Genomic DNA, 15,545 nt, shown 5'->3' with positions numbered 1-15,545 from the left:
GGGGCATGAATTGATGAGTAGCTAAATGTTTATTCAAAAAGCAGTCATTCTGTGGCACCAGAGGGAACCTCAAGAATGACTGTGAGGAGGTGGGTCAGGGGCGCTGGCACCACCCACTGGCTCACTCGGTGACCTTGGACAGATCACTTAACCTTTCTCTACTTACATTTACAATCCAGGAACCGAGTGCGTAAAATTCTTGACTGCTCATTTGGGGCTTCTGACGGACACTCCGAAAGTTAGGGACCGATTTAAGGTCGGCCATAATGCAAGAACGCCAACTTTTCAGCACAAATTACATTCTTTGAGCCCCCTAGTCCTCAGACTTGATTTTCACTCTCATGTAAATCGTGATGGCTATTTTAAAGGAGATTGCGTTTATACTTTTAAAAGATTAATAACTTTTAAATCATGGCATACAAGTGCATTTTGTTGTTTAAAATTTGTATCCATTGCCCTTTTCGTCTGCACTGGCTCTCCAAGATTTTGGAATGGAGCGATTTGTTAAGCTTAAGGCTTAGAACCTTAGATTTAGATTACAGCTTTGATAGTGCCTTATCAAAACCCTTTAGGTTCTGGGTATGGTGATGTAGAAAAAGAAAAGAAAATGGCTCCAAATCCAGGGAAACAGAAAGGTGAGCTAGGAGCCCGTGCGCCCCAGAGCTCCCAACTAGTTTCCGACTTGGGTGGTGGGTTGGAGTGGCCGCGGTGCCTCCCTTGCGCCTGGCGCTGAGCTTCTGGTAAAGACCTTGAGCCCCTTTTGGCCAAACTGCCTGTAGAAGCCACAGGTCCCTTTAAGGAGCCCTGCGGGCTGGAAAAGGGGCGCAGGGGGCGGGAGGAGGGTTCCCTAGCGCACGCCACGTGACTGGGCGGCCAAGTTCGCTGGCGAGTTTGACAGAAGTTTGAATCGGCCTCGGGGGCTTTCTGCAGCCGGAGGGGCAGCGCAGCGGCCGCGACCTCAGCGAGCAGCGAGCGCCAGCGACCCACCCCGCCAGCCTGGATCCCGGGCCACCGCGGGCTGCTCGCGCTCCACCACCGCTCGCGTCCCCCGCTGGTCAGCAGCCCCCTGCCCGACCGCGGACCCCGCACCCTCCGGGCGAGGGAGCCGAGCCCCCGCGCAGCGCCCGGGCCCCGCTGCGCCAGCATGTCCTCCACGGAGACCGCAGCGAGTCGCCCAGCGGACAAGTCGCCGCGCCAGCAGGTACTCCGCGTGCCCCTGGGGCTCTCACCGCCCTCCTCCGCCTGTGTGTTGGGACCCTTATTCTTCGCCCTCTCCTGGGCGTGGGTAGGAGAAGGGGGGCCAGCGCTTTCCTGGGGTCCCCCGTGCCCTGAGCCCTGGACCTCCCTGTCTTCGCAGGTGGACCAGCTGTTCGCGGGGCTGCACTGGCGGCGGCTGGAGGAGCCGCTGGGCTTCATCAAAGTTCTCCAGTGGGTGAGTTGCTGCCCAAGCCGCGGGCTATTTCGGGAGCCTGGGCTGTGACGCTGACCCGAAGCAATGTGGCCGGAGTGGGGGCGGAGGGGGCTGCAGGGAGGTCCTGCGGCCAGCAGCCCGCGGAGGGGTGGGGACAGCGACAGGTGGGCGGGGGAGGGGCGGGCTGGGGTTGCTTGTCCAGCACCCGGTGGCAGGAGGGTGAGAAGTGAGGCATGCGGAGTCTGGGATTCGGTCCTTCTATGTGCAAGGAGCCTGTGCCCAAGGCGCTCACATTTCACCGGGGCAAGAGGACCCGAGTGTAACCTTTCCAGAACTCTGATCCTGCACATACCACTCCTCCGTGGCGGGAGTGGGGGAGGGCAAGGGGGATGAGAGGAGGAATGCCACGGGAGGGCAGAGGAGGGAGGGAGGCAGAAGATGGAAACCATCTGCACCCAAACCCACCGGGACCTGAATGGGCCTGCAGGTGCACTCAAGGGGACAGGGTCCCGGCTGGCGGGTGCCCTGTTGAGATCACTAGGGGAATCTGGGTTCCTGTAACTGAGTGAGGGAGTGGATGAATGAATGAATGGAGTTTATGACTCTGGGATTAAAGAAAAGAAAAAATAAGATAGAATGACAACCTCAGTGTGCTTAAAATGTGGCGTGTAGAATAATACAGTCCATTATGCTGCGAAGCTGGGGCCCTGGTTTCCAGATCCGGACCTGCCTTTTCAGCCATGTGACCTTGGGCAAGTCACTCCTCTGGACTTCAGTTTCCAACATTAGTCCAATGTTGATCACAACAACCCTAGAGCCCCTTCTTCTTTCAGTGGGTTGGCGTGCTAGAATAGTGCCCTTCATTAGACTTACCCTGTGACCTTGAAGAATTCACCTGCCCAGGGCCTCAGTTTCCCCCGTAATGGTCCAGGGCAAATACAGTCGCCCTGCTTCACTGGTCCTTTCAGGCACTGTTGTGCTCTCTGTCCTTCCCAGTGCCCAAGGCCTGCTGGGTCTAAGTAAGGAATGTGGACAGGTGCAGTCACTCTCTCAAATCATGGAGACTTGTTGGGAACATTTAGAGTGCGGTCACGGAAGAGATTTTAGTTGGACTATCCACACACCAAATGGTGTGTGAGTAACGTATTAATGTGCTTTCAGCACAGAAGTCAGCTAGGGAGTAAGTTACCGTTAATACAGAGGAGGATGGAGTTCTAAAGGGCTTTTAACTCACCGAAGACAGGAGTTAGCACCGTGTCACCGATTCCTAAGTCATTGTTTGGACGAGAATCATCAAATCTGGAACTCAGGGGCACTGGTGCGTTTGGGGTTATCTGTGGATATCTGAGACCCTGACTGGGGCTCCGGGCCAGCCTGGGGAGCTTCCAAGTGCAAACTCTGGGCCCCGGTGGGGACTTTCCACTCTCCCTGCTGCCTCAGGAGCAATTGGACAGACTGCTGACTGAGCTCCTTCACCTCCTCCCTTCCTGTTCTGACGCCCCACTTGCGTACGGGAGGGGGCCATATAAGCATGACATTAGGCCTCTATGCGACTGCCATCCAGAGCTAGGGGGCCATTCAGCCTTAGTAATCTCTGTGATCCAGAGGAGCACAGCCTGAACTGTAAGAGCACAACTTTATCTTTAAACTAGACCAGTGGGCCCTAGCCGGTTCGGCTCAGTGGATAGAGCGTCAGCCTGCGGACTGAAGGGTCCCAGGTTCGATTCCGGTCAAGGGCATGTACCTTGGTTGCGGGCACATCCCCAGTAGGAGGTGTGCAGGAGGCAGCTGCTCGATGTTTCCCTCTCATCGATGTTTCTAACTCTCTATCCCTCTCCCTTCCTCTCTGTGAAGAATCAATAAAAATATATTAAAAAAAAAATAGACCAGTGGTCAGCAAACTCATTAGTCAACAGAGCGGCAAACCGCGGCTCGCGAGCCACATGCGGCTCACGAGCCGCGGTTTACCGACCACTGAACTAGACAAATGGGTCTAAGGAGATTTGAGAAAGACTGTCAAGGGACGGGGGACACAATGAGGTCACCAGACCATGGAATCATCTTCCAAGGGGGGTTTCTGCAAAGCGCCCTTCTTCAATCTTCTCTCCTTGCCCCCAGCCTTTCCCCACCCCTTGCCCCCAACACCCGCAACATTCCTATAAAGGCTGCACTGATCCCTAAGAGTTGACCCACCTTGATGACCCTTTGATGACCCCCAATCTCTTAGAGAGGGGGATACACCTTTCTCCCGTAATGCTAACTCCAGGGGCCCAAGGCTGGACTTGGAACTCGGCCTTCATTGGACCAGCAGCGTCTTAAGGAGCCTTGACTTGCTTTTACTGCCATCCTCAGAGCATGCGTTTCATTGCCTTGAGCCTCTGCAGATGAGCTAACGTAAAAGCACTTAGGAGCCAGCACCAGAAATGACAGTGAAAATGTCATTTGGGATTTTTCACTCATTTCCTGCTTGGAGGGATCAAATGCTCCTGACTAGAAAAGGAGAGAGAGAAAAAAAAGCCACAAATCTTGATAATTGAAAACTTTTGTTGTCATTATTATCAAAAGCAAAGGTTTTACTGTAATCCTGGTGAGAAGAAAGTAATACTATCTTTTTTATTAGTGTGTCTTGAAAATTCAAAAATTAACTAATCTCACCTCAGTTCCAATTCTGGTCTCGCTAAGTCTATACTAAACTAATGAAATAATGCCAAAACCGGTTTGGCTCAGTGGATAGAGCGTCGGCCTGCGGACTGGGGGGTCCCAGGTTCGATTCCGGTCAAGGGCACGTAACTTGGTTGCGGGCACATCCCCAGTGGGAGGTGTGCGGGAGGCGGCTGATCGATGTTTCTCTCTCATCGATGTTTCTAGCTCTCTATCCCTCTCCTTTCCTCTCTGTAAAAAATCAATAAAATATATTAAAAAAAATAAACTAATGAAATAATATGGGCATAGACCAATTGTTGGAGAAGTAGTTTTTTTGTTTTGCTTTGTTTTCTTAAAGAAAAAGGCAAAAATACAATAAGATAAAGCAGACTTTGAGGTTAGAGGGGCTTTGGTTTAAATCCAGGTTCTTCTGCTTTCTAGCTGTGGAACGTAGGGTGAGGGATGAAACCTTAGGGGCCTCGGTTTCCTGTCTGTTAAGGAGGGCAAGGTCTCCTGTGGGCTGACGGGGAGGACTGCAGGATGTAGTATCTGTAAAGCATCGAGCATTCAGGAAGACCGCGTGAGCCTGGCGGTCTAAGGGGTGTTCCCTTCCCTCCTATTCCCGACCTCCCCTGTCCCCTAACTTCCCCCCTTAAGCAGACTGTCAGCTAGACCTGTCCTTTGGTGAGATTATTCAAATGTGACTGCTGAATCCTCACTTTGAGGCTAAGGTACAAAAGGATTTCCTGGATCACTGAGTCACTGTTGCCGTAAGAAGTCACATTATTGTCAACTGGGTGTGCCCCGGATCTGTAATTCACCTTTGAGGTGCCAAAGCCACTTACTTGGCTCTGGGGTCTCTGATTTCAGTAAGTGTGGGGAATGTGAAAGCAGCCCATCAGAGTCCATGACGCCAAGGAGATGGTGGTGGAAGTAGGATTTGGGGGAGAACTTGTCTTCCCTGTTAGAACACTAACACCGACCGGGCATGTCCGTGTTCTCAGGACGGGCCCGGGAGTATCCCCCACAAGCACGTGAGCACCAAAGGCGAGCTCCATCTTGAAACTGGCAGGTCCCCCCGCATCGCTCCAAAGGAGAGGCAGTGGCAGGAGGGGGAGGTGGCGGGCAGTGTACGGTTGGCGCCAGAACTCCAGAGACCCACCCCCCACCCCTTGTCTCAGGAACTCCATCTCTCCTTGGTTCCTGGTCTTCATGACCAGTCGGCTCAACTCAGAGCCTAGTTTTCGGAGGCAGGGGTGGTTTCAGTCCTTCCCCGCCATCCCTGTGGCTCAGTTGCCTGGCACAGTTAGGGAAGAAAGCTACATAGGCGCCGAAAGGAGGAGGGGGCGTCTCTGTGCTCCGGGCCGTCCTCCCTGCACGTAGCAGAGACCTCTTGCTTCAGCCTCAGTCACTCTGTGATGCAGGGGTTTTGTTTGTGTGTTTGAGCGTGACACTCCCCTTTCTGGTGTAAACGCTTGGGAACAGGCAGAGTCTCATGTATCTTTATGTCTCGGGCACCTGGCCAAAGTAGCTGCTCCATGACTACTTGTCGCTAGATGAATGAACGCAGTAGACAGAGCGCTGGACGGGGAATCAGGATATGTAAGTTCCAAGCCGTCGATAGATGAATGAACAGACAGAGCAGTAGACAGAGCGCTGGACAGGGAATCAGGATATGTAAGTTCCAAGCCGTCGATAGATGAATGAACAGACAGAGCAGTAGACAGAGCGCTGGACAGGGAATCAGGATATGTAAGTTCCAAGCCGTCGATAGATGAATGAACAGACAGAGCAGTAGACAGAGCGCTGGACGGGGAATCAGGATATGTAAGTTCCAAGCCTGGCTTTCGCATTGGCTAAATGTGACCTTGGGCACGTCACTTAATCTCCCGGGACTCCAGTTTCCACCTCTATGAAATGAGACCCCGGCGCTCGATAATCTCTGAGATCCTTTTTGCTCAGCTGCTCTGTGAACCTGTGCGATTCTCCTGCGAGTTCTCCCTCCCTCCACTTCTGTAGCCAACAGTCTGTCACCTGGCACCACTGACTGCGACGTTCAGACTTAATCATATATTCTGGTTAATAAAGGGGTATAGAAGGTGTTTAGATTCCCGGCTGTCAGAGAATCAGCATAGAAGAGAATACAGTTAAGATGAAAGGTATTGTGGGTATATTTTGCCCAGCAAAGAATCATAAGTCAGGGTTCAGGACTGTCAGAACCTCAAGGTTGTCACCTCGACAGAGCAGACCTTTCGGTGACAATGGAAACATTTGATAACGTGCCGTCCAGTGTGGCACCTGCTAGTCACATGTGGCTCCTGCGCACTTGAAATGTGGCTAGTGTGACTGAGCAACTGTTTTAAATTGTATTTAATTTATTTATTTATTTTTAAATATATTTTTTATTGATTTTTTACAGAGAGGAAGGGAGAGGGATAGAGAGTTAGAAACATCGATGAGAGAGAAACATCCATCAGCTGCCTCCTGCACACCCCCTACTGGGGATGTGCCCGCAACCAAGGTACATGCCCTTGACCGGAATCGAACCTGGGACCCTTGAGTCTGAAGGTCGACACTCTATCCACTGAGCCAAACCAGTTAGGGCAAATTTTATTTAATTTTAATTCATTTTCATTTAAACAAGCAGCTACTGTTTGTTCACTGCTAAGTATTAGTGCCTAGAGCAATTCCTGGTAGGTAGTAGATGCTCAATAAATGTCACCTTTCTGAAGATGCCAGGAGGGCCCGCCGAGAGAATGCTGGTGAAGAGAAGGTTTCATAACTGCCCATTCCATTGCCCCAAGTTAGGAAGACTGGACCTACATTCTCAGGGAACCCATAGGGGGCCCTTGGCTGATGGAACCGACAGTGGGTAAAAATACATCCATTTGTGCTGCGCTTTCTAGAACATGACGCCCTAATGTGTCCAGTTGGACATCAGAAGCCAAGAGGAATAAAGAAACTGATCAGAGGAATCAGAGAGCCACAGAGCTGACAAAAGGTTAGAGAATGCCTCTCAGACAAGTTCCGCTGGGACACCCGTGCGGCGACTTGGAGGAGGTGAAGGAATGACGCAGAGGCGTGGGCGACTCCGGCAGGAGATGAGCACCGGGCTCTGTAGCAGCCTCAGACGTTTCATTCGGAGGAGGAGGTGCTCCGGCATTGGAGAGAGAGGGGTTGTGCTGCCTCCTTCCCTGTTTTTTTTTTTTTTTTTAATATATTTTATTAATTTTTTACAGAGAGAAAGGGAGAGGGATAGAGAGTTAGAAACATCGATGAGAGAGAAACATCGATCTGCTGCCTCCTGCACACCCCCTACTGGGTATGTGCCCGCAACCAAGGTACATGCCCTTGACCGGAATCGAACCTGGGACCCTTGAGTCCGCAGGCCGATGCTCTATCCACTGAGCCAAACCGGTTAGGGCGCTGTTGTTGTTTTTAAAGTGGAGACAAGTCTTATTTGTCTGAACCAAACCTCCTAGAAAGAGAGAGGTGCCCATCGTGACATTTAAAAGGGGGATCAGTGGCTCCATCATGGAGAGGCTGTGCCAGGCCAGGCGGTGCAGGGCAGGGCCCTGGCACCAGACACTGCCCTGGGGCCGGGCGCAGCTGCTGGCTGACAACAGCCTTCCCCTCAGCAAGTGAGAGGACTGCAGCGTCGGAAAGGCCTCCAGCTGACCTCCTCCAAACCCCTCACTTCGCAGGTGAGGACACTGAGACTCGGAGAGCAAAGCGAGGTCACCAGCTCATTTGTGACGGGGCCAGGGTTCTAGACTCCTAGTCCAGGCCTCTTCGCCGCCAGGCCATCGGGGCATTAGCCGAACAGTGCGCACGTCACTCTGTTTCCAACGCAGATTACCTGTCTTCTAGGTGCTTAATGTCCCAGACACGAGTCAGAGAGAAACTTACAGAACACGGCCAATCAACAGAATGAGCTCCCTGTGTAATTAGAACGATGACGTCACGAACAAGCCAAGGGCACGGGGCTGAGCCGATGATGTGGGAGGATGAGGTTCCAATTTCTCACCTTTTTTAAAAATATATATATATATTTTATTGCTTTTTTTACAGAGAGGAAGGGAGAGGGATAGAGAGTTAGAAACATCGATGAGAGAGAAACATCGACCAGCTGCCTCCTGCACACCTCCTACTGGGGATGTGCCTGCAACCAAGGTACATGCCCTTGACCGGAATCGAACCTGGGACCTTTCAGTCCGCAAGCGGACGCTCTGTCCACTGAGCCACACCGGTTAGGGCTCTCACCTTTTCTAATCGAAGTTTGTTTCTCCGGAAGGACACTCTAAAACCACGGCCCTGGCCGGGGAGCTCAGTTGGTTAGAGTGTCATCCCGATACGCCAAGGTTGTGTTCAATTCCCGGTCAGGGCCCGTACAAGAAGCAACCGATGAATGGATAAGTAAGTGGCACAACAAATAGGTGTTTCTTTCTCTCTCTCTCTCAAATCAAGAAATTTTAAAAAAGGGAAAAAATCATGGGATGAGGTCATTTCATCTCACTTTAAGACTCAGAGGTTCAGTACAGTGAGAAGAAAACAATTCACGTTGCCTGAAACACCTCCGGTTCTTAACCCTGAGAAATGGCAGCATCAACCCTGGTGGAGGGACACCACCACCAGGGAGGCAGGGGGCTGGGAAGGCAAGTGGAAGCTGCTTTCTCTGGGCTGGATGGAGCCAGGACCCTCAGCACCACCCCGGCCAGCTGTCCCCTTCAGCTCGGCCTCCACTGAGGCAGGAAGTTGGCCCCAAGGTAACGATTCAGTGATGGCTTCAAAGAAGAAATGGGAAGAACTCCGCGTGGGCCCCATTGTGGTTGGAGCAGGGGGATCTATTTCCAGGTGCCTCTCCCTTGGGGAGGAAATTCAAGGCCAGCTTTGAGCCAGAAGTTTCCAAAAGCCTAAATCGCTCTGTGCTCGTCCTCATCTTAAGAAGGCTACGGATAGAAAGGGAGTGGACTGATAATTCTCAGGGGGAAAGGGGTATGGGGGGTTCAGGAAGAGACTGGACAAAAATCATACACCTATGGATGAGGACAGTGGCGGGGAGGTAAGGGCAGAAGGTGGGGTGGGAACTGGGTGGAGGGGAGCTATGGGGGAAAAAAGGAGAAACAATTGTAATATTGTAATAATCTGAATAAAGATTTATTTAAAAAAAAAAAAAGAAGGCTACGGGTGGCCGGTCCCCCGACGTCACATCCCATGGGGAGATGTGGGAACCCTCCACTTCTTCTCTCTTCCCTCCCAGATGCCACTCGAAGGCAGCCTTACGCATTTGGCTGTTGGGCCCGGCACCCTGTTGGGTAAACACAGAACCGGAGGCTGGACCAACGGAAGACCTGGTCTCCCCAGGGGGACTTGATTAAAGGGGACCCCCCGACACACACACCCCATATCTGCGCCGCTTAGTCAGAGGGTGGTTTTGGAGGGCTAGACCTCGGCCAGCTGAGGCCTCTGACTCAGAGGGCTCCCTCTCCCTCAGCTCTTTGCTATTTTCGCCTTCGGGTGCTGCGGCTCCTACAGCGGGGAGACAGGAGCCATGGTCCGCTGCAACAACGAAGCCAAGGACGTGAGCTCCATCATCGTCTTGTTCGGCTATCCCTTCAGGTGAGCAGCGCTGGTGGGGCCCGCACAGCCCCCGACCCTGACCGGCTAGGCCTTTTCCTCTCCCATCTCGTGGGGTGTCACTCCAGACCGGGGTCCTTCCTACCCTCTAGGAATTTCAGACACACCGGCCAGAGAAAAACACAAGGGGAGTCAGACAGACCGGGGTTGTAACCCTGTCCCCGTCCACAGATAACCAGTGGCGGGTAACGACAGCCACAGCAAGGACCCCCGCGGCCTGGCGTGGAGGTGACAGGAGCCAGGGCGGGCCTCGCTGCCCCTCAGAGCCCCCTCCCTGCCTTGGAGGGAAGGGAGCGTGTTAGCACTCAGACCCCGAAGAGCTGGTGTGGGTGCTTACAAGGAGCCCCGCGGGACCCAGGAGGGAGAAAGGAGTCTTCCTTGAGGAAGGGGGACCCCAGGTGTCCAGAGGACAGTGGGGACAGGGCCACCTTTCCAGACATTTCTAGTAGCAGCTGCCGAGTTAGATGAACGGCCTCTTGTCTGTACTAGGATGTGTTTTCCGCTTTGTCTGTCTCACTGGGGCCTACAGAAGGCCTGGGGATGGGTGAGTCGGGCGTCAGCGTGCCACCGGCCTGTGCCTTCCCCGGGGCAGCGAGAAGCTGATCTGGCGGCGTGGCTCCGGGAAGTAGATGACTCTATATACCGGGGTCGCGGCCTAAAGGGCCCTGGAGACTCTGGAAGCGCAGTCACTGCTGAGTGTGGGTGGGCTGAGCGGGGGCAGGGCTGGACCAGGATCCCAGGGACGTTCACCGTGGCATCCCTCCCGCCACACCCGCTTCCTGGCTCTGGAAGAGGGGAGGGTGAGGAGAGCACAGACTACCCCCGGGCAGGGTGGCCAGCTCAGGAGCCCCCCTCCCCCCGGCCCCCCCGCACTGCAGGTTGAACCGGGTCCAGTATGAGATGCCGCTCTGTGACGACGAGTCCACCTCCAAGACCATGAGCCTGCTGGGGGACTTCTCCGCCCCCGCCGAGTTCTTCGTGACGCTGGGCATCTTCTCCTTCTTCTACACCATGGCCGCGCTGGTCTTCTACCTGCGCTTCCACCGCCTCTACGCGGAGGACAAGCGCTTCCCGCTGGCGGTGAGTGGGCCCGGCCAGGAGGGCTGGCCTGGAGCTGGTGGCTCCCTGGGGCCCTGGCACCTGCCAGCTGTTGGCTGTTGGCCCTTCAGGTACTGAGGCTCCCACAGCTCCTGAGGCCCGGGGGAGGCCTGAGTCTCAGGGCTCTGCCTGCACCAGGCTCCCACCATCGCTTGGTCTCCTCCCCGGAGGCACAACAGCATCAGGCAGCGGGCTCTGGCCCTGGCAGCCTGGCTCAGGGGTTCAGTGGCGACCTATGAACCGGGAGGTCACAGTTCGATTCCTGGTCAGGGCACACGATGCCTGGGTTGCGGGCTCTGTCCCCGGTATGGGGTGTGTGGGAGGCCCCCGATCAATGATTGTCTCTCATCATTGATGTTTCTATCTCTCTCTCCCTCTCCTTTCATTCAATAAAAAATATGTATATTTTTTAAAAAGATGAGCACTTTCAAAAAAGTGTCTGGTATGTAGTTAGCTAAGTGTTAGCTAGTATTAGTATTCTCCCCCTTCACTTTCTCCCCAGCCCAGGCATGCAGGTGGAGGGGTGCCCCCTCTGCCGCCAGCCGCAGCTGAGCGGAGGCTGATGGGTGGACAGCTAGGCTGCCCAATCATTCGTTGTACTCCTGAAGCTAATGCAATGTTGTATGCCAACCGCGACGGAAAAATAAGTTTAAAAAGGGGAAAATGTTTTTGAAAATTTTTAAGGAAATGCAGGGAAGGGAGAGTGGGGAGTTGAAGACATGTGGGTTTCGGGGTGACACTGACCAGGGGATACACTGTCCCCTGAGCTCGGTGTGAGGGCATGGGCAGGGGTAGTCCCGGTGGCGGGATTCCTTCGGTTGGTGACAGTGAAAGAGTTTCCGAGACCACCCGGGCTCCCTGAGGCTCTGGGCGGATGGAAGGGGAGCTGTCCCGGGACCCCAGGATCATCCCAGTGCATTAGAGCAAGAAGACGAAAAGTGGGAGTCCCAGGTGTGACTGCATGTCCTGCCCCTCTGCTCCTGCAGGACTTCTGTGTGACCGTCTCCTTCACCTTCTTCTGGCTGGTGGCTGCAGCTGCCTGGGGCAAGGGCCTGACCGACGTCAAGGGGGCCACGCGGCCCTCGAGCCTGACCGTAGCCATGTCTGTGTGCCACGGAGAGGAAGCCGTGTGCAGTGCCGGGGCCACCCCCTCCATGGGGCTGGTCAATCTCTCCGTGGTGAGGCCTGCGGCCCCCAGGGGGTCTGGGGGAGGCAGGACTATCCCACTGCCCAGGGCTGCCCTAAGAGCAAGTTCTGAGAACAGAGGGTGTCCCCACAGCTGGTGTCCCCTACACCCGGAGTCAGTGCCCCCTGCGCCTAAGGCTGGCTGCTGGCTTCGAGCTGACCCTGGGAAGACATCCGGGGATGGGGAGAACCCGAGAGCACTTAGCCTCCTGCCCCTTCCTCCTGCTGCTGCTGCCTTCCCATTTCCCCTCCCTCGCCCCACCTCCAGGCTCGCATGCCCCATTTCTCCTGCCTCTTTAACAGTGTGTGTGTGTGTGTGTGTGTGTGTGTGTGTGTGTGTGTGAAGGGGGATCCCAGACCCAGAGGGAGTGGCTCAGACCTCCAGGCTGGAGGAGGGCTTTGGGCAGTGGGGGTCCAGCTGGCATGCGTCTTTTGGGCCATCCCAGTTTTTAGAACGTTGACATATTTTCCTATCCGTTGGTAAATAGCAGAGGCCTCAAGCTTTTCCAATGTCCCCTGTCATCCCAGCCACCTCAGCCCTCCCCTGAAAATGGCCTGAACCTCCGGGAGGCCCAGTGATGTGACGGGAGGGTTTCAAGTCTTACACAACAGGGAGTCTTCTAGACCTTGCCGGAACACTGCGGATAGGTTTCACCCCGCCCTGACCTTTTATTGTAAAAATCCTCCTGCATACAGCAGAGCTGAAAGAAGTTTCCAATGAATACCCACGTGCCCATCACCTAGCCCAGTGGTCGGCAAACGCATTAGTCAACAGAGCCAAATATCAACAGGACAACGATGGAAATTTCTTTGGAGAGCCACATTTTTTAAACTTAAACTTCTTCTAATGCCCCTTCTTCAAAATAGACTCGCCCAGGCCGTGGTATTTTGTGGAAGAGCCACACTCAAGGGGCCAAAGAGCCGCATGTGGCTCACGAGCCGCGGTTTGCCGACCACTGACCTAGCCTGTACCATGAACATTTTACTAGACTTATTTTATCACGTATCTGCCCGCCTCTTTCCATCTATCAACCCGTCTTATTTTTAATGCATTTCAAAGTTAATTGCAGGCGTCAGTACACTTCCCCCTAAATGCTTCCTGCTGGTAGGTTTTTAAATATTGTGAATACGCATTGGAATATCGCCCTGGCTGGGTCCCTCGCCCAGCCTCCCGCCCTAGGAAAGGAGCACCTTGGACAGCTCTGGCCACACCCACCTCACGGAGGGCTCTGGGACCTGGGTCCCACGTGTACGTGTGTGCGTGTGTGCGTGTGTGCGTGTGTGCGGTGGGAAGAGCGACAAGGACGGTGCTCCTTGCTGTGCTTTGCACAGAGTGCTCCACTCCAGGGCCCAGAGTCTCCTAGGGACCAAGCCACAGCTGGGGGCATCTGTACACAGAGTTAGCCACGTTCACCAGAGAATCCCTTAGTGAGTGATGGCCTTGAACTGTCTCAATATCCAGTTTTCTGTTAGTTTTTTGTGGCCCTCTGTACCTCTCCCCACCTGCCCCCTCCACAGGTACTCCCCTCCCGGTTCTCACGATGCTCCCTCACTCTTCTCACAAACTCCCCTGATGTCTTTGCAGCTCTTTGGCTTTATCAACTTCTTCCTGTGGGCCGGGAACTGTTGGTTCGTGTTCAAGGAGACCCCGTGGCACGGGCAGGGCCAGGACCAGGGCCAGAGCCCCAGCCCGGAGAGCACAGCCGAGCAGGGAGCCGTGGAGAAGCAGTAAGCAGCCCCCACCTGGCTACTCCCGAACAGGATGCACCTCTTCAACCACCTCGGCTCCCAGGACCTCCCCCTTCTTGCTCCTCCAACCCCCCTCCCCCGCCCCTCTGGGCTCTGACCTATGAGAAGTCATCTGTGGGTGGGCAGGCAGCAGCTGTCAGAAACCTGGGCAGCCCTCCCGGTGGCTTCCTGTCCCTCCTCTGCCGGAGCCCCCCCCATGGCAGGAACTCAGTGCTTCTTGTCTACTGCCTGGACCCAGGCACCTCACCTAGGGTCATAGGGACCCTCACAGCCTCTGCTGCAGGTGAGGGTTGGAGGCAGGAGACCAGAGTCCTGAGACTGGTTCCTAGCAGCCACCTTATCAACCTGTGCAGCTTCAATAAAAGTGGGGGGAGGGGAAATTGGCTGGCAGCCTTCTTCCTGGTCCCTTGCATGGAGGGCCCACCAGTGCTTTAGAGACCCCTCTTCAATGGCCTCCACCTAGGCCTCGTGCCTGCACTGCTCGCCACAGAGCCCTAGCTCAGCGTGCTCCCCACTCTCCTTTGGCCTCTGCTGCCCACTGAGCCCACCAGGTGTGAGCCGGGGGGGCCCACCAGCCTGGCAAACAGCCTTCAGAGGGTCCCGATGCCTTAGACTCAGTGGGGAGCAGACACATTGCAACTGCATTGAAATTCAAGAAACTAAAGCCAGGAAACTTGCTGGGGAGTCAGTTTCTTCTATTCCCTCAGTCCTCCCGACCCTCCAAGCTGGGGCTCTTTCCACCAACTCTCTAAATTCACCCTGGCCCTCAACTCCTTACTTTCCTCCCTGACCTCCCTCTTGGGCTTGGTCTCACACTTGGGACACAACCTGAGGGGTCTAAGAGCACCTCCATCTCAGCCCTTCCCTCATCCTCTCTGCCCATCCCCCACCCCCTTGGGTCTGAGGCATTCAAGGTCCTTTTCCAAGTCTGGCCAGGCCTTCCTTCCATTCCTGTGGGGCCAGACAAGGGCTTTGGAAAGGCCCAAAGGACCGTGCATGAGGCTACGTTGCCCCGGACCCAGGACATGGATGGATGGGCCCACTTCTTCTTCATTCTCTGCCCCGCCACCCTCCTTCTTGGCCCCTCTTTCATACTTCCCCTTCTCACCTTACAAATGGACTGTGCCCTCGCCCTTTGCCCTCCTGCCTCCTCTCTCCCAGGCCCTACTCCCCACCCGTCCAGGGCAGGCCGATGCTATTGGTGCTTCTTCATTTCGGGACCCAGTTCCATATTTGTCTTTGGTGTGTCTGCTCTTACTGATCCCTCCTTCAGTTCCTCTCTGAACCCCAGAGCCTAGGACACAGTGCCCACAGGGTAAGGGCCATCTGTTCCCCACCCGGCCCCTACCAAGTCTGCCCTGGCCATAGGGTTGCCCAGAGAAGGATTAAGAAGGATGAATCCTGCCATTTTCCAATCCCAGTGCCAATCAGCCCATTATCATCCCAGAGGCGAGTGTGCCTTGTGCCAGTCTCTGCTCAGGACTGAGTCAACCCCTCCAACCTCCTCACCTCCCTAAACGCCATTCACAGGAGTATGCGCGTTACTGGGGTGCCCAGGAGTCAGGGCCTTTGCCTTTGGGCCAATCACTTCTTCTCTGGGGCAGAGTCTCCCCCACACACACTTGATGGGGGTAGATTTATACCCTCAAATACTGCAGAGCCCTTGGGTATAAGACTTAGGCCATTTTGTTTTGATTTGGGGAAAGGGATTTGAGGAAAAAAGAGAGGTTACGGGGATGAGAGTGTCTATAAGTCTGAACCTCTCTCTGTCCTGAGCTGCCCCATGGTTACTCGAGGACAAAGAGGGACAGTTTTGCCTACA

General features: G+C 54.6%; 1 protein-coding gene across 1 annotated transcript; it reads left to right on the top strand.

The window, feature by feature from the left end:
• Nucleotides 1-875: 875 nt before the first annotated feature.
• Nucleotides 876-14,400, top strand: SYPL2 (synaptophysin like 2). Its single transcript, XM_080648084.1, has 6 exons — nt 876-1,201; nt 1,358-1,432; nt 9,549-9,673; nt 10,570-10,771; nt 11,776-11,967; nt 13,560-14,400. The coding sequence occupies exons 1-6, from the start codon at nt 1,145-1,147 to the stop codon at nt 13,704-13,706; spliced, it is 798 nt and encodes a 265-aa protein (XP_080504210.1). The 5' UTR covers nt 876-1,144; the 3' UTR covers nt 13,707-14,400.
• Nucleotides 14,401-15,545: the final 1,145 nt, after the last annotated feature.

This window comes from Plecotus auritus (genome assembly GCF_963455305.1).
Source record: "Plecotus auritus genome assembly, chromosome: 12".
NCBI classification, from domain to species: Eukaryota; Metazoa; Chordata; class Mammalia; order Chiroptera; family Vespertilionidae; genus Plecotus; species Plecotus auritus.
The sequence above is the reverse complement of the archived record's forward strand: the minus strand, read 5'-3'. Positions and strand labels throughout refer to the sequence as shown.

Bases quoted from the DNA above. Each gene is read 5' to 3' on its own strand.
- SYPL2 (XM_080648084.1), top strand. From the start codon at position 1,145: ATGTCCTCCACGGAGACCGCAGCGAGTCGCCCAGCGGACAAGTCGCCG. The intron at 1,202-1,357 runs GTACTCCGCGTG...CTGTCTTCGCAG, and splicing joins ACAAGTCGCCGCGCCAGCAG to GTGGACCAGCTGTTCGCGGG. The intron at 1,433-9,548 runs GTGAGTTGCTGC...CCTCTCCCTCAG, and splicing joins TCATCAAAGTTCTCCAGTGG to CTCTTTGCTATTTTCGCCTT.